This window comes from Corythoichthys intestinalis, chromosome 11, assembly GCF_030265065.1.
Source record: "Corythoichthys intestinalis isolate RoL2023-P3 chromosome 11, ASM3026506v1, whole genome shotgun sequence".
Classification (NCBI taxonomy): domain Eukaryota; kingdom Metazoa; phylum Chordata; class Actinopteri; order Syngnathiformes; family Syngnathidae; genus Corythoichthys; species Corythoichthys intestinalis.
The window spans coordinates 32,071,554-32,099,551 of NC_080405.1; the positions used below are offsets into that span (position 1 = coordinate 32,071,554).

General features: G+C 39.3%; 1 protein-coding gene across 1 annotated transcript; it reads left to right on the plus strand.

The window, feature by feature from the left end:
• The first annotated feature begins 1,211 nt into the window (after nucleotides 1–1,211).
• zc4h2 (zinc finger, C4H2 domain containing) lies at nucleotides 1,212–23,233 on the plus strand. Its single transcript, XM_057851225.1, has 5 exons — nucleotides 1,212–1,449; nucleotides 3,989–4,160; nucleotides 4,340–4,512; nucleotides 15,739–15,901; nucleotides 21,321–23,233. The coding sequence occupies exons 1-5, from the start codon at nucleotides 1,397–1,399 to the stop codon at nucleotides 21,432–21,434; spliced, it is 675 nt and encodes a 224-aa protein (XP_057707208.1). The 5' UTR covers nucleotides 1,212–1,396; the 3' UTR covers nucleotides 21,435–23,233.
• The last annotated feature ends 4,765 nt before the right edge of the window (nucleotides 23,234–27,998 follow it).

Consider the following 27,998-nt stretch of genomic DNA (forward strand, 5'->3'; position numbering starts at 1 on the left):
ACCTTAGGCGACCTGCAGAAACAGTGGACTGAGTCTGGAGTAGAAACATCCAGAGCCACCGTGGAGCCAGGCGTGTGTGAAAACAGCGGCAGAAGCGCCTGACATGCTGGCCCAAAGTACTTTTTTTTAGATGAAAGCAAATTTTGCATGCCATTTGGAAATCAAGGTGCCAGAGTTTGAAGGAAGACTGGGGAGAAGAAAATGCCAATACGCCTGAAGTCAAGTGTCAAGTACCCACAGTCAGTGATGGTCTGGGGTGCCATGTCAGCTGCTGGCGTTGGTCTACTGTGTTTGATTAAGGGCAGGGTCAATGTAGCTAGCTATCAGGAGATTTTGGAGCACTTCATGCTTCCATCTGCTGAAAAGCTTTATGGAGATGAAGATTTCATTTTTCAGCACGACCTGGCACCTGCTCACAGAGCCAAGACCACTGGTTTAATGGTTTACTGACCACGGCATTACTGTGCTCAATTGACCTGCCAACTCGCCTGACCTGAACCCCATCGAGAATCTGTGGGATATTGTGAAGAGGAAGTTGAGAGACACCAGACCCACTACTGTGGATGAGCTTAAGCCCGCTATCGAAGCATACTTGGCCTCCATAACACCTCAGCAGTGCCACAGGCTGATTGCCTCCCTGCCACGCCACATTGAAGCAGTCATTTCTGCAAAAGGATTCCCGACCAAGCATTGAGTGCATAGCTGATATAATTAATTGAAGGATGACTTTTTTTGTATTAAAAACAAAATTGTATACTTCGGATGAAATATGCTAATTTTTTTAAGATAGAGATTTTTGTTTTTTCTTGATTTTTTCCCAAAATCATCAATATTAAAACAATATATGGCTTGAACTACTTCAGTTGTGTGTAATGAATCTAAAATATATGAAAGTCTAATGTTTATCAGTACATTACAGAAAATAATTAACTTTATTACAATATGCACATTTTTTTAGCAGGACTAATATGTATTATTGGTTATCGTATTGGTATCGGCCTTAAGGTGCAGGAAGTTATCGATATCGGTTTCAAAAAATGGATATCGTGCACCTCTATATATTAGTGTTATACGAAATTGTATTTCATGCTACGCTGTTTATTTCTATTATGATAATGCAGTCTTACACAATTAACTGTGCGTACAGTTTACAGCGCGTGTACTGTTGCCATCTTTACATAATTTTAATTGCTGTATTACTATGTTACCTGAGCCACTTACGAGGGCTCAGACTACTTCCTGGTCTGGTTTCGCCACGACTTCACCTTGATCGAGCGCGCTCGTGTGCGCGTACCCGTTGACTATTTTTTTTTTTTCCTTCATAAAATCAACAAGAGAAGACCACCCGGCAACACGGCGGCACCATTTGGGCGACGATTCAAGGGATTTCTCCACCATGACGGACGAACAAGAAATCATGTGCAAGTTAGAAAACATACTTGAAGTACGGTAAGGCTGCAAAAAACGTCAAAAGATGGCCAGGTTGATGTTTAAGAAAGGTCAGCGAATGTAACAGTAGGCAGCCAAGTACGAGCCCCCTCCCCTTGGCTGCTTTGTTACCATGTTAGCTAACGCAGGCTAGCGAGCGGCGGCTGTGCTGCTACAGTGGTGAACGAGAGCGTCGCATTGTTTATTTGCACCATGTCATGGCGCTGTAGTCGACATATGCCTTCTAATCACACATTCATCCTAAATCCAGATGTTTTGGAAAATTCCAGATGTGGTCTGAAAAGCAATGCCGAGCTCGAGCTAGCGAATTAGCCATCAGCAGTCTGTTACTGCTCATTTACTGCAGGCTGACTGGCCTGACTATTATTAATGTCATATAAATAATACATTTTATCATGCTTATAGCCGTAGGTAGTGCTTATATTGTGTGTATTCACGGAACTACGCAGACACCTGCGACTTAGTGATATGATGCTAACTATGACATTGCTGCAATGGCATTGACAGTTCTTTGTCTATCTTACTACTGTGTAATAAAGGGATATAGTTTGACAGACGACTATGAACCCAATGAGTGTTCTTCAGCTATAGCCTAAATACTGTAAGTGGTTAGCATCTGTAGTTACCATGGAACCCACATTTCCCATCGTCATCCACTTCTATAAAAGTTGCAATAGAAAAATCAAAAAATATTTGACGTGCCGGTGCCATTAGTGTGAGTAACAGAAATGTCAAAATAAAGCATCATAGCAGTCTTTGTCTTGGTGTTATTACACTGAATTAGACAATTTACCACAGCCTAAAGCTAAAAGATTTTAATCAAACAACATAAGTTACAAAAGATCAGTTGAATGGTAGCGTAGGCAGGATTTTAGTTATATATCGACCATAGTGTGTTTATTTATTTATTTATTTTTAAATTTAAACCTACTGACTAAATAATTAAAGTATCCTTCTTAAAGAGCATACGACAGGAGAAAAAAAGTCTTAAATAGCATTATTATGTGAATTAGAATCATATTTTGAGACGATTGGACTATATACAATAATTTAGCAAAGCGCAGATGACGAGAAATTAGTCTTTTAATCTGCCGGTTAGCCACGCCTACCATTATAGGGCTCTTGCGTCCCCAACAGGTGGATGACATCAGCAGGAGACTGGGCTCATCGGTTTTACTATTCAGCCCATTGAGGGGGAATTATTCAGAACGAGGAAAACGCGACGAAGAGAGCCGCAAGATGTCATTGTTTCAGTCTCTCTACTCCAATATTTTTACAGGATATTCTTTTTATCCAAGTATTTTTCCACAATCGCTAAATAAAAGGCATGGTCATGACAAATAACAGTCTTGTGCTAAATGGGATATGAAATGATAAAAATGCACTTATTCAGGACGGCATGGCAAAAATAATCCATAATGGTCAAAACTGTCGACTTCACCTTTACTGTCGCACTTCCCGAACGATATTTTATGAAAATCGGACATATGTCATTTCCCTTCCCCGGCTTCAGAGAATGTAAACAAACCAAGAGGCGTGAGAGCTAGCCGCCATGCTAACCCGAACTGAGTGATGTTTCAAATTCTTCGAAGCGGAAAATCACACATAACTAGCCCGGATTATTTGACATGATGACTGGGTTGTTGATTGTCTTTGCGGATCGGCAAACCGCCCGGCAGAAAGCAATTTACTGCTTGTTCCCCAGAGGAGGGCGGCTGCAGTTGTTGTGTAGCTAACGTGCAGCTAATGTGCATGAGGAGAGCTTTTTACATGCCTATCAATGATCAAACGTAAGTAGTCCTTTATTTAAAGAAAGTTTGTAGTGTTTACTTTGTAATCGCTGTATTCGTATTTGACATAAGACAAAACAAGATGTTTACTCACCTCCTCGTAAGTCCAATGGTCCCACAGTAGTAGGGCTTGTTTTGGCCAATATCCACGGTGAATGGGAACCTTTTGAAACTCCAAAAAGGCGCACACGCCTCTCCCTCATGCAGCAAGATTTTTTGGCAGCCGTTTGGCTGGTATGATGCGAAAAATAAAAGTATTAATCCGCAAAATCAGCTGAATCCTTAGTCCTCATACACAACAGTTCGGCTGTATAGTGAAGAGGACGCCTTCATACACGTCACAGCGCCCTCCTCCTCAATGCAAGACCAAAGCCGGAAGTCACTCATTTTCATGGCGCGGGATTAAAAAAACTAAATAAATATAGCGATCGCTTCCACACACATCCAAGCGGTCCATATCATTCAGGAGCATAAAATACCGCGTGTATTATGAAATAAACATGCTTTTTTGTGTCACATGCACTTTAAGTACTATCACTAGCCTATTACACGCTGCTCTTAACCTCAATATGTCATATGTCGGTACAGTCCTAAAATGAGGACCCACTTTAAGTCTTACTACTTTAGGGCCCTTAACTACCTTTTGAGAATCACTTCCTGACATGGTGTTGTTTACAGGTCACTACGTATTGATTTTCTGCTGTCAACATGAACAACATGAGCCAAGTGTCGTCTTCTTCTGCCAACAGGAACAAAACAGTCCAAATGCAGAAGATCAAGTCTCGTCTGAAGATTGAGTTTGAGGCATTGGAATCTGAAGAGAAGCATCTAAAAGAGTACAAGCAAGAAATGGATCTCCTCCTGCAGGAAAAGATGGCACATGTTGAGGAGCTCCGACTCATACATGCAGATATCAATGTGGTGAGTGTGTCGCACACTTTTGGAGAGTAGGAACCTAGCATGTGCTACTGCTACAAGAAAACAAATCGCAAAAAATTGTAAAAATAGCAATTTAGATGTGATATACTTCCACACAAATTTCTAGATGTATATCTTCCTGTTCAGACACTGTATTGTACTATATTTTTGTTTTACATAAGATGGAGAGCACAATCAAGCAGTCTGAAAATGACCTGAACAAGCTGCTTGAAACAACTCGTCGCCTTCATGATGAGTACAAACCTCTGAAGGAGCATGTTGATGCACTGAGAATGACTTTGGGACTGCACAGACTGCCTCACCTCAATGAAGAAGAGGAGAAGCTCTCTCTGGAGTCAGTATCTCTCTCTCACCCCCCTCCCACACACACACGCACACACGTACCCACTTCACAATTTGACTTGATTTGTGGTTATGTTTGGATGAAGTCTTTGATTATTCATTAAACAAGAAATATGCACAGCGAATCCATTTTAAGATGTTTTCACATACAATAATTAAATAGTAATGAAATAAGGCTGCACATTATTCTTTTGTAACAACTGATTAACTCATTGGCAGCCACTGACGGCGATGGACGCCCAGTCCATTTGAAGTCGAAGGGCTGGCAGAGAATGCTCATTTGCTGCTGCCCTCCTAGTTTAAATGGAATGAGCTTCTACTAGTGATAAACTCATGTTAATATACATCAGAAGAACGAAAAGAGCCACATCATTGGACGTTTTATCATCGTCAATGGAATTGAATAAGTTAAATGTCTTCACTGCACCAGTGAATGAGTTAATGGTTTACTGCACCACGGATCGGTGTGATGTGGGCCTTTGTTTCACAGACCGGCAGTGGCAGAAAATTACAGTAAATATAAAATAACATGACGGGGCTAAAAACGAACATTAACTCATTCACTCCCAGCCATTTTCACTGGAGCAAGGCCGTTCGCTCCTGGCTGTTTTACTGGATTTTGACTGATTTTGCAAGGCCCACAAAAAATTCTGTTCTATTGCTATATAAACATGGAACCCACTGAAAGAAAGATTAGACTCTCTTCTTTCAGCAGAAAAAAAAGTTCATATCTTTTTTCATTCTTTAGAAATCAGCATTAGAAAATAGCTTAGTTTGAGCAATTTTCCAATTTCTGATGAAAAAACGGAGAAAATGAGCCTTTTGTAAACGCATAAATTTCAAACATAACTTTGACTTTTATATTGCTATTTTTTGCTTTAGTTACATCCCAAACATATGAATAATGGTTTCCTTTTACAAAATAACATAAACAACCAGACAAATAGAGCTTTTGATAGCAAAGTTACAATTTATTTACACATAACTAACTGAGACATCACGCCGTGGTGGCCACGACAGCGGGTTAAACTTTTTCCTGATCGCCCCTGTCTCGTAAAGATGGATTTTTTTTTTTAGTCCTTCTTTTGTGGTGACCACTGCCTTGTTCGCCAGGGGAACTTGTGTTCCTGGGGGGGACTGGTTTGGCCGTGCGCGTTTCCGTGCGGGACACTGGAGGGTGCAGGGGACGCGAGAGGCGAGCATGGGCTTTGTGCATTGTATCTTAGATACATGGGAACCTCTCAATGCATATTGTCAAAAAAAAAAAAAAAAAACGCAAAAGACCTATAAATACGTTTTTGGGACACCGAAGCAATTAAAAATGGAACGTATTTATACGTTTTTTGGGAGCAAATGAGTTAAGTGCAGGTATAATGTAACTCACCATACGCTGAATTAATCTTTTTTTTTTAACAGCAGCCTCTATTAAGACTTGACGGTAAATGTACTTGGTCCCAGGCATAATGAGTTATTCTCGAATCGTGAAAGTTTTCTTGGCTTTAGCAATACGGTCACCACGAGGTACGATGCTTTCGCTGCATTCGCTTTTGTTGCCTCGTTTGCTAGCTTTTAGTCACATATTATGCAGAGTGGACTAAGTTGTAGGCTCCTCTTCTGGCTCAGCAGATGGCCCTTTCCCCGTTGAAAACCTGTCCAAAGACGTCGCCCCCTGCAGCACACAGCCAACTGCAGCTAATGTTACTGTTTACATTGAGTGATGCTGGGCTGCTGTAGGTGTGCAATCACCCCAGTAATGGTGGCTGGCTAACCACTGGAGGGTGATGTACACAAATTTCTACTCGAATTTGTCAAGAGGCATAGGTCAGATTGCGGTCGTTGACAAATTATTGATCATTTCTCTGCGGCCCGGTGGTATTCGCCACGGACCGGTACCAGGTCCCCGTCCTGGTGGGTGAGGATCCCTGGTTTACTGTTCTAAGTCAAAATGGGCATTCGACTAAATTTTATTGATGACTATTGTAATACGATGAATTATTCTTACAAATGTGTTGCTTCACCTGACAATGAAAGAAAACAAACTGTGGTTACAGAAATAAATGTTTTTTTTTCTTAGAAGAAAAAACAGAACTTCCATGTAGCCTGCAATGAAAATTTACTGTATTGGAGTCCCCTGCGTATGACTGTTCCTTTACTGTATATTGAAAGTATTTGTCTCCCCAACTGAACCTGGAAGATGGTTCCATGTGAGCGGAGCTTGATACGGGAAGTTTCTACTTTTTAGTTTGTCTTTATTTTCTAAATAGTTTTACTGATTTTGGCAGACTCACAATGGTAAACCTGTTAGCATGATGCTCTATTAGGTTGAGAAAGTATCTCAAGGTCTATGAGTGCCTGACCTTTCAGTGCTTTACAGGTGTGAAGAAGGATTTTACATTCAACTAAAAATTTTAAAGGGTGGGAGTGCAGTGTAGCCTTCAATAAACAGATCCTTTCTCCTTGTTCAAGTTAGTACTGAGGCTATAATATTTTTGACAAGTTAGGGAGTTTTTCAAATTAGCGAGTGGTTAACACTTTCATAGCAGACGACCAAGTTTTTCCCCGTAATATTTCAACATAAGAGAAACATAAAGACTAAACAGTACAGGTCCAAGCACCCGCATGACATGATTACTGAGAACTACTCACAAGCTATAGGTGATATGACAAATACAAATTAAACTACTTGAAGGAAGTTCCTTCTCTCCTTGGTTAAATAAATAAAAAAATAAAAACATGCTGGTCTGTCATGTTAAAGGCTGTACCGAGCCCTAATGAGAACCAGAAAGACTACACTTTTGTTTGAAGCAACAAGGATATCTTTCATTTTGGACTTTCATGAGTGCTCTTAGTTTTATGAAGCCTTTTATTAAATATTTTTTGTATTGTATTTGTATTGTTTGTCAGTTTTCTTTAATTACCTGGGTCTTTCCGAAGGAAAGATCCAGGTAATGTTATTAAAAGAAAGATTGGACATGGAATATAACAAGCACATATGTGTTATTACAAGCTAAAGGCTGCTGTCTACTGGCTAACTCGTCACCTACAGGCACTTCATAACCTACTAGCAGCAATAATCCCGCACTGCCTTCCCTTGGAAAATTCCTAACCAGTGTTGTTAATAATGGCGTTAGAGTATAACAGCGTTACAAACGTCGTTATTTTTTTCTCTAGTGAGTAATCTAATTAATTACTTTTCTCATCTTTGCAACGCAGTTAACGTTACTGAGGATGTAACGGCGTGCGTTACTATGCGTTACTACGTTGGTTGAATGATGCGAGAAAAATCTGAGAGACAAGGACTCACAGAGACGAGAGAGCAGAGCAGGAGTGGGGAGGAGGGAAGGGATTTGTGACGCTGTTAGTAAACAGCCGCCATCTTAAAGCAGTAGACTTCTTAGGAAGGCTCTGTTGTTGCAAACTTAAGGTGAGTAACTTTTTATCTAAAATACTCCTAAATCGGCAAAATCCTGACTTGAATCTATCTTTATATGATGAAACAGTTTTAAAACTTTCACATGTCAAAAGTAGACAGAAGGGAACTAATGCAATAACAAGAGCATAGTTTAACAACTTGAACGGTTGATTCACAACATTAAATGACTTCCAAGCATAGCAAAGGCTACCATGTTTTTATTTTATTTTATTTTATTGTTATTTTTTTTTGGAATGCAACAAAAAAAATGAAAGGTAACACCAGTTACTTTGGCAAGTAACTAATTACTCTTACATTCTGGTAACTGAGTTACTAACTCAATTACTTTTTGGGAGAAGTAATTTTTGACCAATTAATTACTTTTATTTTTTTTTTTAAGTAAGATTAACAACACTGTTCCTAACCTACAGAAGGCTGCCCTCTACTGGGTAACTACTAACTATAATTATGCATTTAATTAATCAGCCCAGATACAAAAAATAATATGAAAAACTGGGTTTCAAGGATCAATAGATACTGTATTGGCCCGAATATAAGAGTGTGTTTTTTGCATTGAAATAAGACTGAAAAAGTGGGGGTCGTCTTATATTCGCGGTCTAGACATTATACCCATTGACGACGCTAGATGGCGCCAGATATCATTGAAGTAATGTTCTGTCATGACAGATCTCAGCTACTCTCAAGTTTAACCAGTTGGCATTATTTTATTGCAATGTTTTTCCTTATTCAGATTTGTTTCAAGACTACAGTTACAGTTAGACTTCACTTTGATGGTTAATTCAGTTATTGCAATTTTGTTGTTTTATCAAAACAGATTGGTTTGTTTACATTTCAAAAACAAGAAGCCATTCATTTACGAATGTGATTGCACTTTTGTTTCCATATTTAAATGTTCAGATATTAAGATTTAAATGAGGCAAAATAACATGCTTTTTCTCTCAAATATATTGTTATAATCATTTGTTTCAGATGTAATGTACAGTAATTATTTTCTGTATGAAAATTAATTTGGAGTTCAAAAAGTCTTTTTTTCAGACTTGAGTCTTGAAAAAGAGGGGGTCGTCTTATAAAATGGCCGTCTTATATTCGTGCCAATACGGTACTTGCATATGCTACATAGCTACCGAATTTCAAGATGATCGCTTCAAAAATGACGGAGGGATAAGACTTCAGAGTTAGTGTCCATATGAAAAACAGCAACCTGAGTGGCGATTTGACAGGCCTTCAGCCTGCAATAAACTTGGAAATCTCGAGCAGAAAGTAATCTTAAATGACTGCGGAAAGTACAACGTTGCCAACAAGTGGCAGAGCATCCGTAAATAGATATGTAATGATTCAGCTCAAAAAAAGTTGAGAAGTTTGAGAGGAAATTTAACAAATACATAAGGTAATTCTGAGCCACTGACAGGACAAAATCTTCCCAGGTTTGGAGTAGTCATTACAACGTCCTCCAAGGACATTGAAGAACGTGATGGCAAGTGGTGAATTTATAAATCCAAATCAAAACTGCTGTGACTCATACAATACATGGAGACATACCTGTAGAAGGGAGATTAATAGTTTTCATATATTACATATTAGTTGTAGTGTGTAAGGTGGGGTCGAGACTACAATAAAATGTTGCGCTCTCAGTCTCAATAATCGATAGACTGATGGCAAGTCTTGATATTTTATTACGTACAACTCACAAAATGGCTCCACCCCGTTCACCATCAGTACGTAATCTCTCCTGTCCTGTTTGTGGGGACGCCAGTTCTATAAACGGGTAAAAAGTGGGCAGCCGGTGAGGAGTTGACAATAGAAGAAGAACGTATGCAAGAATGGCAGAAAATGAGAACACAGAAAAACAAGCGAGTTGCTACTGACGTTTCAGTTTCAGAAAGCAGTGCACTGTCCAAGTTTACATAAAACATGTAATTAATTTTTGTAGACTTTATTACTATGACCCTGTACAGCTGGATTAATGTCCATGCACTTTAACTTGTCCAGTTATACAGTGATTTCGTTTACAAGACTAGGAGGCAGTGAGCATGAATGCAAATGCATGTTTTGGCCTTTGAATATATGCATAATTACACACATTTTCCTTTTTATGGGAATTTTTTATATTTTTCAGCCAAATATATTGTGATATATCATTGAAGAAATTTCTTACAATATATTAAACATCGTAGATATTATGTATCGTGATATTATCACGATCGAGGGGCCACATATTGTAACAATATCGAATTCTGAGACTGAGTTATCTGTATTGTCCCACCCCTAATATAAAATATATGTATTTGTTTTTTCCAAATTTGTCTGAAACACGTTTTTCCCTGATAAACTCATTCTATTCACTTCCTATTTGTGTGAAGCGTTGCAATCAATCTCTGCTCTATTGAGTAGGAGTGGGAACCTCTTGGTAACTCACGATACGATACGATTTGCAATACAAAGCTCACGATAACGATGATCTGACGATACAACGATTATCGATACATTGGTCAGGAAATCATTCTAGGATATTCTACAAACAACTACCGTATTGGCCCGAATATAAGACGCCACTGATTATAAGACGACCCCCTCTTTTTCAAAACTCAAGTTTGAAAAAAAGACTTTTTGAACACCAAACTAATTTTTATACAGAAAATAATTACAGTACACTACATCCGAAACTAATGATTATAACAATATATTTGAGAGATTAAGCATGTTGTTTTAAATCATTTAAATATGTAAAATAAAGTGCAATCACATGCGTAAATGAATGGCTTCTGGTTTTTGAAATGTAAATAAACCAATCTGTTGTGATAAAACAAAAATTTGCAATAACTGCGTTAACCATCAAAGTGAAGTCTAACTGGAACTGTAGTCTTGAAACAAATCTGAATAAGGAAAAACATTGCAATAAAGTAATGCAAACTGGTTAAACTTGAGAGTAGCTGAGATCTGACATGGCAGAACATCGCTTCAATGATATCTGGCGCCATCTAGCATCGTGAATGGGGAGAGTAGCTGAGAACCGTCATGACAGAACATCGCTTCAATGATATCTGGCGCCATCTAGCGTCGTGAATGGGTGTAACGTCTAGACCGCGAATATAAGATGACCCCCCTCTTTTTCAGTGTTATTTCAATGCAAAAAACACCGTCGTATATTCGGGCCAATACGGTAATAAACAGAAAAACAAGCTTCTGCTGTGAATTGGAATGACTTTATCATTAGTAGACGTTCAATCCGTTTGAACTGGGAGGGATGGCAGCGAATGAATTCGTTCATTCGTTGCGACCCTCCCAGTTCAAATGGATTGGACGTCTCTGGTCGGTAGTGGCAACCAATGCCAGGCAATGAGGTAATTTTGGGCCATTTGAGGTCATTTACCTGTTCATTTTCAGTTACTTCCTGTTTATTTTGAGTTACAGAATAGGAAATGACCTGGGAATCACCCAAATGAACAGGCAGTGACTCAAACTCAACAGAAAAGGACCTGTAAATGCCCTAAAATGAACAGCAAGTGACCTGTAAATGCCCTGAAAATCGGACAGAATGACTGCGAATGCTCTGTTTTCGAATGAACGAACTTTCCCAGTCTAAACTGATTGGGCGTCGAGCACCGTCAATGCAGCCTTAGAGTTAACTGAGACACCATTATGGTGGAAAATTTTGGTAGCAACTTGTTGGTTCATTTTTATTCATTTATTTTTTTAGACATTGACACCTTTTTCAAAACAATATCTTGATTCTTGGCTGGAGCATATCGATAACCTCTTGGGATACAAAGTATCACAATCAGTGTTCAGTGTTTCCCACAGGATTTTAGGAGACTGTGGTGGGAGGGTCTCTGACCATAGGATTTTTTGAAACTGTGGTGGTGGGCTGCATCGGAGTCGGACAGCCACACCATGTCATGCCACGGCGAATTTTTTTTTTTTTTTCATTATTTTTTTTCCCCCCAAGAAGAACCATAACAACGATATATTTGAAATATTTCATTAGCTAGGCTAATGTTATAGCTCTCAGCTACGGTACATGTATGTAAAATGCGTTGCTAAGTACAGCTACGTTACCCTATGTAATAATGCGACTTTTTTTCTCGTAGCAATAGTACGACTTACATCTTACATCTCAGGGTTGGCAAACTGTTGAAAAGAGCCATATTTGACCCCCCCCCCCAAAAAAAAAAACAACCTGATACAGTATGTCTGGAGCAGCAAAAAATTAAAAGCCTTGTACAAGCCTTATAATTATCAATACTAGCTATATTAGCCTACTATAAAAATGACTAAGTTGGCTAGAAATACATAATTAGCCTTCATGATTAAATGTTTATTTTCCCTGCAGTGGATCCTATAGCGCACCACGTGACTACTCTGTTGTACGATGACACCACAAGTTTAACTTCATTACAATATTAATGAATTGAAAGAATGTTTGTATCATGTTTGTCCTCCTAGAAATCCTATTAAAACAAAATATATATTTCCCTCCCCCATCTTTTTCCATTAAAAAAAAAAAAAAAAAAAAAAAAGCTCCGAAGCAGCACTAAGGAGCCGCATGCGGCCCAAGAGCCGCGGGTTTCAGACCGCCGTCGTAGCCCTCCTTTTTTCTTTTTATTTGACCCTCATAAGTACTACATTACCACAACAATAACAGTCCTTCTGTCAACTGACCCATTTACAGGACAGGGGGAATTTTAATGGCCGTGTAAAGAGTTTTTCTTGATTCGGTGAGAAGGTGAATAGTTTTTTCCCCGTTTTTCGTGAACTAAATTTCCACACAAACGCACATCGAGGTACCATTAACTTAGCAAGGAGAGGTAAGAGAGTCATTTTTCGAGTGTCCCAGAGCTCGCGAAATTGTGTGTGTGTGTGTGGGGGGGCATTTATCCAACTTTCGTCAGCCATAATTGTCTGATGTTGGCGCGTCGGTGTTGTGCCGAAAAATAGCCACTCCACGCGAAATGTCCCCCCGACGGGAGCGCCCACACGTCACTCGTACAAACAGCTTTTTCTTACCAATCGATGGACACGGAAACGACGTTCTTGTACCGTGAATATGTATCATTTTACTCTGCTTGAACTAATAAATACTTTACTGTGACCAACTCTGCTCAGCTCTGAAAATAGAGCAAGGCTTTATTTTGGGCCCCGCCTCTCCGCGCAAGTTCAATCAAAGTTTGCTTTCCGTCCAAGACGGCCGTCCACCGCTCACTTTCGCCGAAAAGTCCGATCGAAACTATTGTAATGCCCCGGATATGGGGAAGAAGGAGAGAAGTCTGTATTTGCTTACCCACTCGATTGTGGTAACAATAATAAAGAAAAACAATAACAAAATAACAGCGGGCTGCTACGACATGCGACCGCTATCTCTCGCTATCTCGCTCGTTCTCCCATTCTTCCTACTCGTTCCCCTTGCGTCTCTTAAATAAATAAATAAATAAATAAAATACTACTCTAAAATGCTGCTCTCGCTCGCGCGGGTAGTAGAGTGGAGTGGGCTACAGCTGTGTAATCGGCTGACTGACGCAACTGATTAGTATCTTTTTTTTTTCGGGGGGGTTGGGGGGGGCGCGCAAACGAGACTGTGGCGGGCCCAAACGAGACTGTGGCGGGCCGCCACAGTCTCGTCCATTAGTGGGAAACACTGAGTGTTGTCACAGATTACTTGAAAAAGTAATTTAATTACTGATTACTGATTATGCCTCAAAAAAGTAATCTAGTTACTTTGCTGATTACTTCATTATCAAAGTAACTAAGTTACCTTAAAAGTATCAGTTACTTTTTACCCATTTTTCTCCCTTTGCCGCCTCAACATAAGAATGACAACAGAAAAAAGGCCATCCCATGGAATTGACTTTCCGATGATTGAATTTAAAGGGGAATATCAGAATTTCGCTCTAGCTTAGCCACTCCGGAGCCCTGAAACTAACAAATATCTGACAAACTGTTTGGAATTTGTTGAAATCAACTCCACCGACCAATTAAACCCCGCTAACTCTAAGATTAGGCCTAATGTCAAAACTTCTGAATTTCGGGTTATGGTTAACAGCATAACAGTGCCAATGTAAAACAATGCAAACTGACGGCACAATAATCAACAACACACAAGTGGATTTGTACAGTGCAATAAACACAAAGGTGGTGGCGGGTGCGGATGCGCGTGCAACCGTGCACATTAACAACTCGGAAGTACTCCTCTCAACACACACGCGGTCAATTTGGTCACAAAATGTGGCGGTAACTAAGCACTTTACACTCAATCGGACTTACAACACATCCCACAGATGCTAAACGAATACATCACCTCACGGCATAAATGTGCAACACGCATATTATGTAAACAAAGCTTGCCAACTTGGAGTGATGACTACCCGTCGTTGCTACGGCAAAGCTACGAAAGGGCGCATGTAGGGGGTCCAACCTTTTGCTGATACCCTCCAGAATGAAGGAAAAATACTCACCTTCATTCATGGATATCCACAGATCAACATTCCCTCGCAACGTCTCAACACTCGGTGCGAATGTCCACCCGCCTCAGTCCCACAACACGTAACACGAGACCAAAACAGGAAATAGCTAAGAGGTTTTCATGGAAACACGTACTGGGAACCTTTTATTTTAGCATTTTCTATTCAAAATGCTATTCGTACATGACTACAATATTCTTCATTCTGCATACGTTATGAGGCAATGAAAAAATAGTAACGCAGAGACACTAAGGAAACGAACTTTAATCAGATTACTGGTGTAGAAAAATGAACGCGTTAGATTACTCGTTACTGAAAAAAGTAAGCAGATTACAGTAACGTGTTACTAACTAACGCGTTACTGACAACACTGATCATGATATATCACCATTTCGATATTTTGTCACACCCCTACTATTGAGCAGGTCAATACAAGTCTGGAGGAGTTCTGCCTAACCAGATGTGCATGTGGATGCAGCAGTTCACGTGCAATCTGTTTATCTGAAAGGTTGCTGGTTGGCCAAATTAGGAAACTTTTAAATATCTCCTGCAGAGATGCAAAATTGTAATTGAGAGGCTGTTGGGCAAATTGGCGCACTCGTTCTCCTCTTGGTTCCCCAATGCTGTCAGACTGCAGTCATATCCTACTAGTAGAAAAGTAATTCCGAATTCATTTTTCCCTTTCACTATGTTCCCACCGAAATTATATTTGAAGGTGTGATAGAGTAACTTTGAAGCAAATTAAATCACACCTCATATGCCTGTTAGGTGTGAAGAATATTTTCAAATACACTGAGTGAGAGTGATATATCCACATGAAATGAGCTCTTAATCAAAGAAAATAACACTGAAATATGAATTTTGAAATAGAAATTTAGAAAATACATTAAAATGCAATGATAATGAAATCTTATTTTCAGTTGTGTTAAACTAATTAATATCTGGTACGTTAATGGATAGCCGGTCTCTTAAATTTATTCCTTTGTGAGTTGTACTTCGTCACAAACCAATTTCCAGAGAAACCAGAGAGAATAATGAAAGAGCATATCACTTTTTTAGGGGGGGAAATGCGCCAGTAGGGTATAAAAACCAAGGCAGATTTTTTCCTAGCCCTCCCTGCCCTCTCACAAAGACACTCACATCAACTCAGACAAACACTCTCACTCGGACTGTACTTTGGCCAATAGTTTTACATTCAGAAAAGGGGGGAAAAAATATGAGCTTGTTTTCTTTGTGTTGATGCTACTGACGTGTAATGGGATAGATGCTTGTGATATCCTGCAAATGAGACTCACAGCCGGCCTCGTTGTGTCTGTCCTGCCTTCACTAGTTACTTTGAGAAGCAAAAAGCAGAGTGGCAAAAGGAGCCTCATGAGCCAGCCATCCCAGAATCCCTAGCTGCCGCTGCAGCAGCAGCGCAGCAGCTTCAGGTGTCCCGTAAACAAGATGCCCGTCAGACGGCCACTTTCCGACAACAACCACCACCCATGAAGGTATCTACCAGCCTCAATGCAACAAAGAAGGAAAATGAATTATTTAATACGATGGTACTTGAACTCAAAATTACCGTCTTTTTCGGACTGTAAGTCGCAGTTTTTTCACACTATGGCCTGTGGTGCGACTTATACTCAGAAGCGACTTATGTGTGAAATTATCAACACATTTTTATTAGGGCTGTCAAACGATTAAAATTTTTAATCGAGTTAATTACAGCTTAAAAATTAATTAATCGTAATTAATTGCAGTTCAAACTATCTATAAAATATGCCATATTTTTCTGTAAATTATTGTTGGAATGGCACGGTGGCTGAGTGGTTAGCACGTCTGCCTCACAGTTCTGAGATCAAGGGTTCAATCCCGGGCTTCAGCCTTCCTGTGTGGAGTTTGCATGTTCTCCCCGTGCCTGCGTTGGTTTCCTCCGGGAACTCCGGTTTCCTCCCACATCCCAAAAACATGCATGGTAGGCTGATTGAACACTCTAAATTGTCCGTAAGTGTGAGTGTGTGCGTGAATGGTTGTGTGTCTCCTTGTGCCCTGCGATTGGCTGGCAACCAATTCAGGGTGTCCCCTGCCTACTGCCCGAAGTTAGTTGGGATAGGCTCCAGCACCTCCGCGACCCTCGTGAGGAATAAGCGGCATGGAAAATGTATGAATGAATATTGTTGGAATGGAAAAATAAGACACAAGATCGATATATACATTCAACATACGTTACATAAGTACTGTATTTGTTTATCATAACAATAAATCAACAAGATGGCATTAACATTATTAACATTCTGTTAAAGTGGTCCATGGATAGAAAGACTTGTAGTTCTTAAAAGATAAATGTTAGTACAAGTTATAGAAATTTTATATTAAAACCCCTCGTAATGTTTTCGTTTTAATAAAATTTGTAAAATTTTCAATCAAAAAATAAACTAGTTGCCCGCCATTGTTGATGTCAATAATTACACAATGCTCATGGGTGCTTAAGCCCATAAAATCAGTTGCACCCAAGCGCCAGCAGAGGGCGACAAAACTCCACAAAACACAGGTAACAAGTTGGCATTGCACTGTGCTGTCATTTTAATCTGTTTGAGCGGGGCATGTGCGTTAATTGCGTCAAATACTTTAACGTGATTAATTTAAAAAATTAATTACCGCCCATTAACCCGATCATTTTGACAGCCCTAATTTTTATACATTTCACATGTTATTTTGGTGTTTCGGAGTGACACTGTTGATTTGGTAAACTTGTTAGCATGTTCTTTATGCTGTAGTTATCTGAATAACTCTCAATAGCTATGTTACGTTAACATACCGGCCAAGTTCGCATTTCATTGTTCATGCATGATGTAACATTATCATACTGTACACTTATTCAGCATGTTGTTATCTATTGTATTTTTATTTTAAATTGCCTTTCAAGATGACATATCGGTTCTATGTGTTGGATTTTATCAAGTAAATTTTCGCCAGAATGCGACTCATACTCCAGTGCGACTTATATGTTTTTTTTTCCTCTTCATTGCACATTTTTGGGCTGGTGCAACTTATACTCAGGTGCGACTTATAGTCCGAAAAATACGGTAGTTGTGACCAGAGGTAGGTAGAGTAGCCAAAAATTTTACTCAAATAAGAGTAGCGTTACTTCAAATAATATTACTCAAGTTAAAGTAGTCTTCCATAAAATGTACTCAAGTACAAGTTAAAAAAGTATTTGGTGAAAATAATACTAAAGTAATGAGTAACATTGTGAGTAACTGCTTATATTTTTTTGTTTTTTTAAACAATGGTATGTTTTCTGAGCACAAAATTATCTATACGAACTGTTGCTATAATAATACTATTGAATAACCCATTAGATAACCACATTAAGAGAAAGAAATACAAAAAAAATCCCAAAAATAATTAAATTCCAATGAGAGAAAAAAAAAATTACAAAAATGAACCATTATTAGTCCAAAAGTGCCATCTGATGGAGAAAATAGTTCCTAGTTTGAATAGTGAAGAGTTCCTTCATAATTACTATTTTGAAATTAAAAGGATCATATCTCCAGTTTTCTGTGGTCAATCAGTGCTAAATAAAAACTTGGAGAGTTTAAAATCTGCACTTTTGAGTCATGTTGAGGGCAGCTGTATATTAGAGGTGTGCAAAATTTCCGATTCTTAGATTATTCGCGATTCGGCCGTGGAAGATTCGAGAACGATTCACAAACATCCAAATTCCGATTATTGAAATATGCCAAGTAAAGCAGAAGTACGACACACTCAGCGCGCCGCGCGGTCTTCGGTACGCAATTAGGGACGGAGCGAGAGTAGCTAAACATCATGCTTCTCATTACCCGGCCCCTCGGGTAACGCCAATGCTCAACTCACGGCTCTAGCTCAACTCATGCCACGAGATAAAAAAAAAAACAACAACATACCTGACTGCTGCCGAAAAGCTGCTACAAGCCACATTATGTTACGGTACATATCATTTATATAGGACTAGATGCATTATAGCTTCGGTATCGTTACCAGCACATCTACAAAAAACTAGATGCGGGCGTTAGTAACGGCCGCCATCTTAAAGCAGTACACTTCCCTGCAAGGCTGTTGTTGCGAACCTTCCAAGCGAACCTAATTAACTTTTTATCTAAAATACTCCTAAATCGGTAAAATATTGACTTGAATCTATCTTTAAAATAGTTTTAAAACTTTCACATGTTGAAAGTAGACAAAAGAGAAATTATGGAATAACAGGAGCAATTTTAACAACTTTAACGGTTGATTCACAACATTAAAGTAATTGAAAGTAGTTTAAAGCTGCTGATATAGAATGGGGACTGGAGTTTTTTATTTACTGTTATTTTTGAATATTTGTTTACTGCTATATGTTAACTTGATACTGAAATAGTAGTTTGGTTTAGCCTGAGAGGATTTTTGAACAATTTTGGAACTAATGTACAAAACAAATTTAAAAAAAAAAAAAAAAAAAAAAAGGAGTGGGGTGCATCAATAATCGTTTTATAATCGAATCGGAGCCTCTGAATCGTAATCGTAATCGAATCGTTAGGTGCCCAAAGATTCCCAGCTCTACTATATATATGAAATACTTCATTTTTTACGTTTTACGACACAACATGATTGAACAGGCTGGCATGAAGATAGAACGGCAAGCTTGCGTCTGATTGGTATAATGGAGTCATGTCATATTACTGCGACGTCTCATTGATGAAATTGGTAGAGCTACTCTTAGTATCGCTGGCTAAAAAAATAATAAATCTAATATGTAGACTAAAGAGGAAAAACGACTCTTGTTTAGCCCAAAGTAGCGGAGTAAAAGTAGTGTTTATTTTCTTCACAAATCTACTTAAGTACAAAATATAGCTTCGTAAAACTACTCTTAGAAGTACAATTTTCTCAGAAAGTTACTCAAGTAAATGTAACGGAGTACATGTAACGCATTACTGCCCACCTCTGATTGTGACCAAACGTATAACTGCCAAAAGTGACTTGTATATTGAATACATATTTCATTGGTGAATATGTATTTGGAATAAAAAGGATAATGTATTCCAGCCCTGCCAGAAGATCTTCCATGGCTTTATAGCAAATTGTTTAATAAAGATAACAGTGCTTTACATGTACAGTGAGGCAAACAAGAATTTAGTCAACCACTAATTGTGCAAGTTCTCCCACTTGAAAATATTAGAGAGGCCTGTAATCGTCAACATGGGTAAACCTCAACTATGAGAGACAGAATGTGGAAAAAAAACCCAGAAAATCACATTGTTTGATTTTTAAAGACTTTATTTGCAAATCATGGTGGAAAATAAGTATTTGGTCAATACCAAAAGTTAATCTCAATACTTTGTTATGTACCCTTTGTTGGCAATAACGGAGGCCAAACGTTTTCTGTAACTCTTCACAAGCTTTTCACACACTCTTGCTGGTATTTTGGCCCATTCCTCCATGCAGATCTCCTTTAGAGCAATGATGTTTTGGGGCTGTCGTTGGGCAACACGGACTTTCAACTCTCTCCGCATATTTTCTATGGGGTTGAGATCTGGAGACTGGCTAGGCCACTCCAGGACCTCCTTTGTTGCCCTGGCTGTTTGTTTGGGATCATTGTCATGCTGAAAGACCCAGCCAGGTCTCATCTTCAATGCCCTTGCTGATGGAAGGAGATTTCTCCTCAAAATCTCTCGATACAGGGCCCCATTCATTCTTTCCTTTACACAGATCAGTCGTCCTGGTCCCTGGTCCCTTTGCAGAAAAACAGCCCCAAAGAATGATGTTTCCACCCCCATGCTTCACAGTGGGAATGGTGTTCTTCGGATGCAATTCAGTATTCTTTCTACTCCAAACACGAGAACCTGTGTTTCTACCCAAAAGTTCTGTTTTGGTTTCATCTGACCATAACACATTCTCCCAGTCCTCTTCTGGATCATCCAAATGCTCTCTAGCGAATCGTAGACAGGCCAGGACGTGTACTGGCTTCAGCAGGGGGACACGTCTGGCACTGCAGGATTTGAGTCCCTGGCGGCGCATTGTGTTACTGATAGTAGCCTTTGTTACTGTGGTCCCAGCTCTCTGTAGGTCATTCACTAGGTCCCCCCGTGTGGTTCTGGGATTTTTGCTCACCATTGTTGTTGTCATTTTGACGCCACGGGGTGAGATCTTGCATGGAGCCCCAGATCGAGGGAGATTATCAGTGGTCTTATATGTCTTCCATTTTCTAATAATTGCTCCCACAGTTGATTTCTATACACCAAGCGTTTTACCTATTGAAGATTCAGTCTTCCCAGCCTGGTGCAGATCTACAATTTTGTCTCTGGTGTCCTTCGACATCTCTTTGGTCTTGGCCATAGTGGAGTTTGGAGTGTGACTGACTGAGTTGTGGACAGGTGTCTTTTATACCGATAATGAGTTAAAACAGGTGCCATTAATACAGGTAACGAGTGGAGCCTCGTTAGACCTCGTGAGAAGAAGTTGGACCTCTTTGATAGCCAGAAATCTTGACCAAATACTTATTTTCCACAATGATTTGCAAAAAAATTCTTTAAAAATCAAACAATGTGATTTTCAGTTTTTTTTTCCACATTCTGTCTCTCATGGTTGAGGTTTACCCATGTTGACAATTACAGGCCTCTCTAATATTTTCAAGTGGGATAACTTGCACATTTCGAGGTTGACTAAATACTTATTTGCCCCACTGTATATGTTAACAAAAGAAATTGTTAGGAAATGAAATTATTTTGCATTACATTATGCCGAGAAATGAAATTGAGCAACAATGGCTTGTCCTAGAAGATCCATTATCTGCTATACTGAACATGAAAGCATGATTTAAGTTTTACATGGTAATGGAACTATGCACTTTGAGTCCCATTTTCAAATGTTTTAGACTAAACAACAGTGTTGCCTTTATTCTCACTCTAGGCTTGCCTGTCATGCCACCAGCAGATTCACCGCAATGCACCTATCTGCCCCTTGTGCAAGGCCAAGAGCCGCTCACGCAACCCTAAGAAGCCCAAAAGGAAACCGGACGAGTAGATTCTTATCTAGCCACAGTGTTTACTCCAAACTGGCCCAGATGGCTGATCCTGAATCAGTCATATGCACAGTGTGCCAGAGCTAGGTATTAAAAAAGGGACTTCCACACACTTTGACTAAATGTTTTATTAGTATTATACCTTATTCAATATCAATATCAGTGTAGCACTAAGCCAAGTTTGGCTCCTATCAACATTGTGTGTTTCTATCTGTGTTGTTGCTGTATTAATATCGAACTGTATAGTCTCCCTTATTAGGTTTATAATCCCTCAATCGCGTTCCTCCGATAGCAATTAACAAAATAGTAATTTCTAGTCATCATGTTTATTGCCTTAGATAATGTATTGAAAGCTAAGTTAGTTTTTTAATCTGTTGCATGCATGCTTCTGTGGTTGTCAAATGTGATTTGTTGCCCCAAAAAATGAATACAACAGGTTTAATTGCTAAATGAAATGAAATTATGTTTTAATGTTTACAATGGAAGAGTGACTTCTGGCACAGATGGGGGAAACCGCCAGAAGTACTTGCTTTAAAATGTCGATTTCATACAATGATATGGAAATAAATGTCTCTTTTGTACTAAAATTGACAACTTTATGTACCATCCCTTTTATTTCAAAAGTAAAATCCTGACCCCTTCAAAATTAGAATCAAACAACAACCTTTTGGACTCATATACATGTGCCATATATTCATTTTGTTAGCCATGCAGCTGCACCACCTGATTAAATGTATTTTTTTTCTTGCAATTCTCCTAGACACATTCTGTGTGCAGTGCTAATCAAAGGCAGAGTGACTTCACAGGCCCATGTAAGCTCGTTTCACCAGCTGTGAGAAGGTGACAAAGAAAGCCACGTTAGACTGAATGGCCAAACGTGGATCGGAAAAGAACAACGGTCCAAAAATCAACTTGAATGGCAGACCTGTTAAAAGACACTAAAGCGAAACAATCCTATTCTGGCTTTAAGAAATCAATTAATCACTTTCTATGTTGTCTTGCTGACAAACTGCAGCGTAAACATACAGTAATGGAAAAAGGTTCAAGATCCTGTGACTAACCAGATGGAATATCTAAAAGCAGAACCTACTGTACATTCTATACTCTTTAATGCGTTTGATAACCAACATTCATTTGAATAACATATTAACCTGTTGTTTAATTACAACGAGGCATGTCCAAGTATTAGATTCTGACGGTATGATAACCTTAAGCAAAAATATCACGGTATTGCAATTACAGCTCAAAAATGCGTTGCTTGGAGATATCTGGGTTAAAAAAAAAAAATTCTATTGAACAAGACTGTTATTTTTCAAAGTATATTAGCAAATTGGAACATACAGTAAGAATAATTTTTAAATGATTTAAAAAAATAACTGAAATATTCTCAACTAAATTAAAATAAATGTAGTCCTTTAGGTTAGCATAAACCAGACATGTCCAAAGTCCGGCCCGGGGGCCAAATGCGGCCCGTGGTAAAATTTCATCCGGCCCCCAGCCTCTGTCATGAAATCAATAACGTCTGGCCCGCACACAGACTTAGTAAATTGGTCAGTAGTACTGCTACCAGCATATAAAGTAGCTTACACACTAAATGCTGTTCCTCATTTACCCACTAAAAGGCAGCAGCACTCTAAGCAACATTACCCCGTGTGACCCTTTAGTCCCAATTTTCTAAAATGGCGACGCTTCAAGGATAGGTGGAAATTGGACTATTTCTTCACTAAAATACGCAACAACTGTGTCTGCCTCATTTGCAAAGAGACCGTCACTGTTTAGTTCAATGTGAGGCGATATTACCAAACAAGACACGCTGACATGTACGACAAGATTACAGGGAAGATACGTAGTGAGAAATTTAAGCAACTTGAAGGTAGTTTAATTTTACAGCAGCAGTATTTCACAAGTACTGAGCCCCTCGGGTGCCAGGGTAGAAAAAAAAAAACTGGTACCCAGTTACTAAACTGGGTACAGTTTAGTAATCTGTACTAAGATTACTAAACTGTGGGTACAGATTAGCTATGATTTTTTGTTTTTTTCTAACCTGGCACCCGGGGGGCTCTGTACACACGAGCCCAAGAGTCGAAAGAAAACGCCAAAAAGGCTAATTGCGAGATTGTTGAAATTATTGATTAAAAAAAAAAAGAATTGAGCAAATGTGACACACAGAATGGCTTGCTAAAATTTGCTTAAATATATTTTTCTACGTAAAGGAAGTCAGCCAAGGTCGGCCCCCCACATTTTTACCACACCAAATCTGGCCCGCTTTGCAAAACGTTTGGACACCCCTGGCATAAACCCACAGGTCAACATTATTACCATCAGAACAAAAATTATTATTTTCCATAAAAAGCACATGTGTATGACTCGTATCATGTTTACATCATACACACACACTCTTTCTCAACACAGACAGTTGCCAGACAAAAAAAAAAAAAAAAGTTTACCACCGCTAGACATACAAAACACTCTGGAGCTTCAGTAACTCTCGCAGCTGGTGGGAAACATTCATGATAGTGTTTAAAAACCTTTAATTTTGTATAAATTCAAAATTATATTGGTGTTGTTGCCTCCTCAGCAGCCACTCTCCACAAACATGTTTTACTGTATATGTCGGTTGGCCCTCCTCCTCTAAGCCGCTGCCGTCTGAAACTTTTCTGGAACTAAAGTATTCCCATACCAGCGATTTAGTTTTTTTCGATGGAGGGGAAAAGTTCATGAGTTTCACCTTCTCCAGCCGTGTGTAGCACAGCTGACTCATTGCCACTGAGCAACAACCAGCCGGGAGGGTTGAGCGTTGCTGCTGCAAGCGAGGGATTTCTCCCTGCATTTTTGGAAAATAAAAATAGCTAATACCTCAGGGGAAGGTATGATGGAAAAGTTTTGTGGTTTTGAAACCGTGACGTTTTCATACCGCGGTATACAGTTGTTGTCAAAAGTTTACATACACTTGTGAAGAACATAATGTCATGGCTCTCTTGAGTTTCCAGTTATTTCTACAACTCTGATTTTTCTCCGATAGAGTGATTGGAACAGATACTTCTTTGTCACAAAAAACATTCATGAAGTTTGGTTCTTTTATGACTTTATTATGGGTGAACAGAAAAAAGTGATCAAATCTGCTGGGTCAAAAATATACATACAGCAGCGCTAATATTTGGTAACATGTCCCTTGGCAATTTTTACTTCAATTAGGCGCTTTTGGTAGCCATCCACAAGCTTCTGGCAAGCTTCTGGTTGAATCTTTGACCACTCCTCTTGACAGAATTGGTGCAGTTCAGTTAAATTTGATGGCTTTCTGACATGGACTTGTTTCTTCAGCATTGTCCACAAGTTCTCAATGGGGTTTAAGTCAGGACTTTGGGAAGGCCATTCGAAAACCTTAATTCTAGCCTGATTTAGCCATTCCATTACCACTTTTGATGTGTGTTTGGGGTCATTGTCCTGTTGGAACACCCAACTGCGCCCAAGACCCAATCTTCGGGCTGATGACGTTAGGTTATCTTGAAGAATTTGAAGGTCATCCTCCTTCTTCATTATCCCATTTACCCTCTGTAAAGCACCAGTTCCATTGGCAGCAAAACAGCCCCACAGCATAATACTACCACCACCGTGCTTGACGGTAGGCATGGTGTACTTGGGGTTAAAGGCTTCACCTTTTCTCCTCCAAACATATTGCTGGGCATTGTGGCCAAACAGCTCGATTTTTGTTTCGTCTGACCACAGAACTTTCCTCCAGAAGGTCTTATCTTTGTCCATGTAATCAGCAGCAAACTTCAGTCGAGCCTTAAGGTGCCGCTTTTGGAGCAAGGGCTTCCTTCTTGCACGGCAGCCTCTCAGTCCATGGAGATGCAAAACACGCTTGACTGTGGACACTGACACCTGTGATCCAGCAGCTTCTAATTCTCGGCAGATCTGATTTTTGGTGATTCTCGGTTGAATCTTCACCCTCCTGACCTATTTTCTCTCAGCAGCAGGTGATAGCTTGCGTTTTCTTCCTGATCGTGGCAGTGACAAAACAGTGCCATGCACTTTATAGTTACAAACAATTGTTTGCACTGTTGCTCTTGGGACCTGCAGCTGCTTTGAAATGGCTCCAAGTGACTTTCCTGACTTGTTCAAGTCAATGATTCGCTTTTTCAGATCCATGTATGTATATTTTTGACCCAGCAGATTTGATCACTTTTTCTGTTAACCCATAATAAAGTCATAAAAGAACCAAACTTCATGAATGTTTTTTGTGACAAAGAAGTATCCGTTCCAATCACTCTATCGGAGAAAAATCAGAGTTGTAGAAATAACTGGAAACTCAAGAGAGCTATGACATTATGTTCTTCGCAAGTGTTTGTAAACTTTTGACCACAACTGTATATGGAAACCGGTAATGGGCGCATGTCTAATTACCACAACTTAATTTTTATCTGAAAAAAAATACAGGTGCTCATGTTTATCTAATGAGGCCTCCGGTGAGTGTTTGTAGTCAGCAACACATGAATGACAAGGGAATGAAATGAAACTATTGGAACTTCAGGTTTGTGTGGCCAACATAATTAATATAAAGCCATAGGAACAATTTTGACTCTACCTTAACATTGTCCCTCACAATGTCCAAGTGCTGTGCCTGTCATGTCTGCTGCTATCTGTCTGAAAAAGGACAGCGAGGTCCTGCTAAATGAGTTCCTGTAGTGTTTTTGTCACGGTAACCCCTCATTTCATCTGTTGCCAGGGCAACTCCACGTTCCTTCGTAGTTGCTAAGGAGACCACAGGTTGCTGTGACCCGCATATTTCCACAAAATAGTTCCTCCCAAATCCAGAGAGGGGCATCGGAGGGCGACGAGGCGTTTTCGACACTCTGCTAACGCGCTTGTTTCAGAACAGGAAAAAATTTTCAAAAGGCAATGGCATTAGATTAAACATGTTGATGTTTCTAGGAGACATCAATATTAGATATGTTTGGATTAAGGCCATATAGCGCATGGGTGTATTTAGTCTGCCTTGCACTGTCTGGTACTGCAATTGTGTCTTCGTTCTGATAAGTTTTCAAGGCCACAGAAACCTGTTACTCCTAACACTGACCACAGTGGGAAACAGGAAGCATACACACACAGCATGAACATGAGCCAGAGTACACAAAACTTGAGGAAAAGGCCTAATCGAATTAATTTACTTTCAATTGTGCTATACAGAATGTGCTTCTTGTCATCTCTAAGGGAGTTTTGACCCTAGACGTTAATGGAACCAAGGCGGAGTGGGCTTTACTTGAAAATTTTGTGGAGGCTGCTAAATCTCAACTCCACAGAGGCCTTTGGTGGAGTTGATTCAGGACATAAAAATAAAAACAGTGTTTTTGATACCAAGGAATTTCAGTGTGGATTCACCTGATTTAATCGATGTCTTAATACACCACTATCATGTCACAATCATAGAAAAAAAACATCAACCCCTTAATAAACTGCTCCATAACAGCTCACAGCTGTGCAATATTCATCATCGGGAGAATCCAGAATCAAATGTTAATCTTACAACCTGACAAAAGCATAAAACATTAATAAAATATATCAGACTCACCAGATATGTTGATTAATAAATGCTCACTTATCCAAACTTGGCTGCAGAAGCTTTTGCTCATGACAACCCATCAGATGATGGAAAAAATGCTGAGTTTATTTTTGGATGACTTCAATGACTTTAGATGATTGCAAATCCAGTTTCTGAAAGAAACATGCACATTACTAATAGTTTTAAAATACATTGGGAAGCATGATTCTTGAGGCCGTGAGCAGGTTAGATTATCATAATAAAAAGAAAAGGCTTAAATCTAATGATGTGTTATCTGGAGGTGATTGGGTTTGTACTTAGATCATTGTCACCTTACCTCCTTCCCCTCCCAACTGAAATGTCAAAATGTGTGTGACCAACCTTGTTGAAGTGGTTTGGGATTTCACTGCAAACTCAAGAGAGCTGAATAAATTAAATGCATTTATGACATCTATTTTGTTGTTCATCACTAATTTCTGGTTTCAACGGTGACACAAAATGTGTCACTATCGCCATCAAGTGGAGGAAAAAAAGGATGCAAATGCAAACATTTTGGTGCTTAATTTGACTGCTGCATATTCAAAACAACGAGATTATAATCATTATAAAAGGAAAAAAAGAATCATTATCCAGGTTTTTAAAAATGTTTTTATTATTACTTTATCTACTTATTATCACTTGCACACCCTTCGCCCTAGATTTACCTTTAAATGGTGCTAAAGTTATACACGTTGTGCCTTTCAGTACCCCCCCCCCCCCCCCCCCCACACACACACACACATATGTATATATGCATATGGCGGAAAACACAGACAAGGCTGAGAAAGCGGTTTCTGCTCTTGCACCCCTCTTTAAAATTAACTGCTGTATTTTATGCCAAAAGAACTGTTGTGTTTGATAGAACTATATGTCTATATGCTGCCATAGCAGATTCATGGCGCACTAAACCTCCGAACTAATTTTTAATTTGTCCGTTTTACCCTGAAAACCCCCGTTTACAGACGTCGCGCAACCGCTTTTGTTTCAA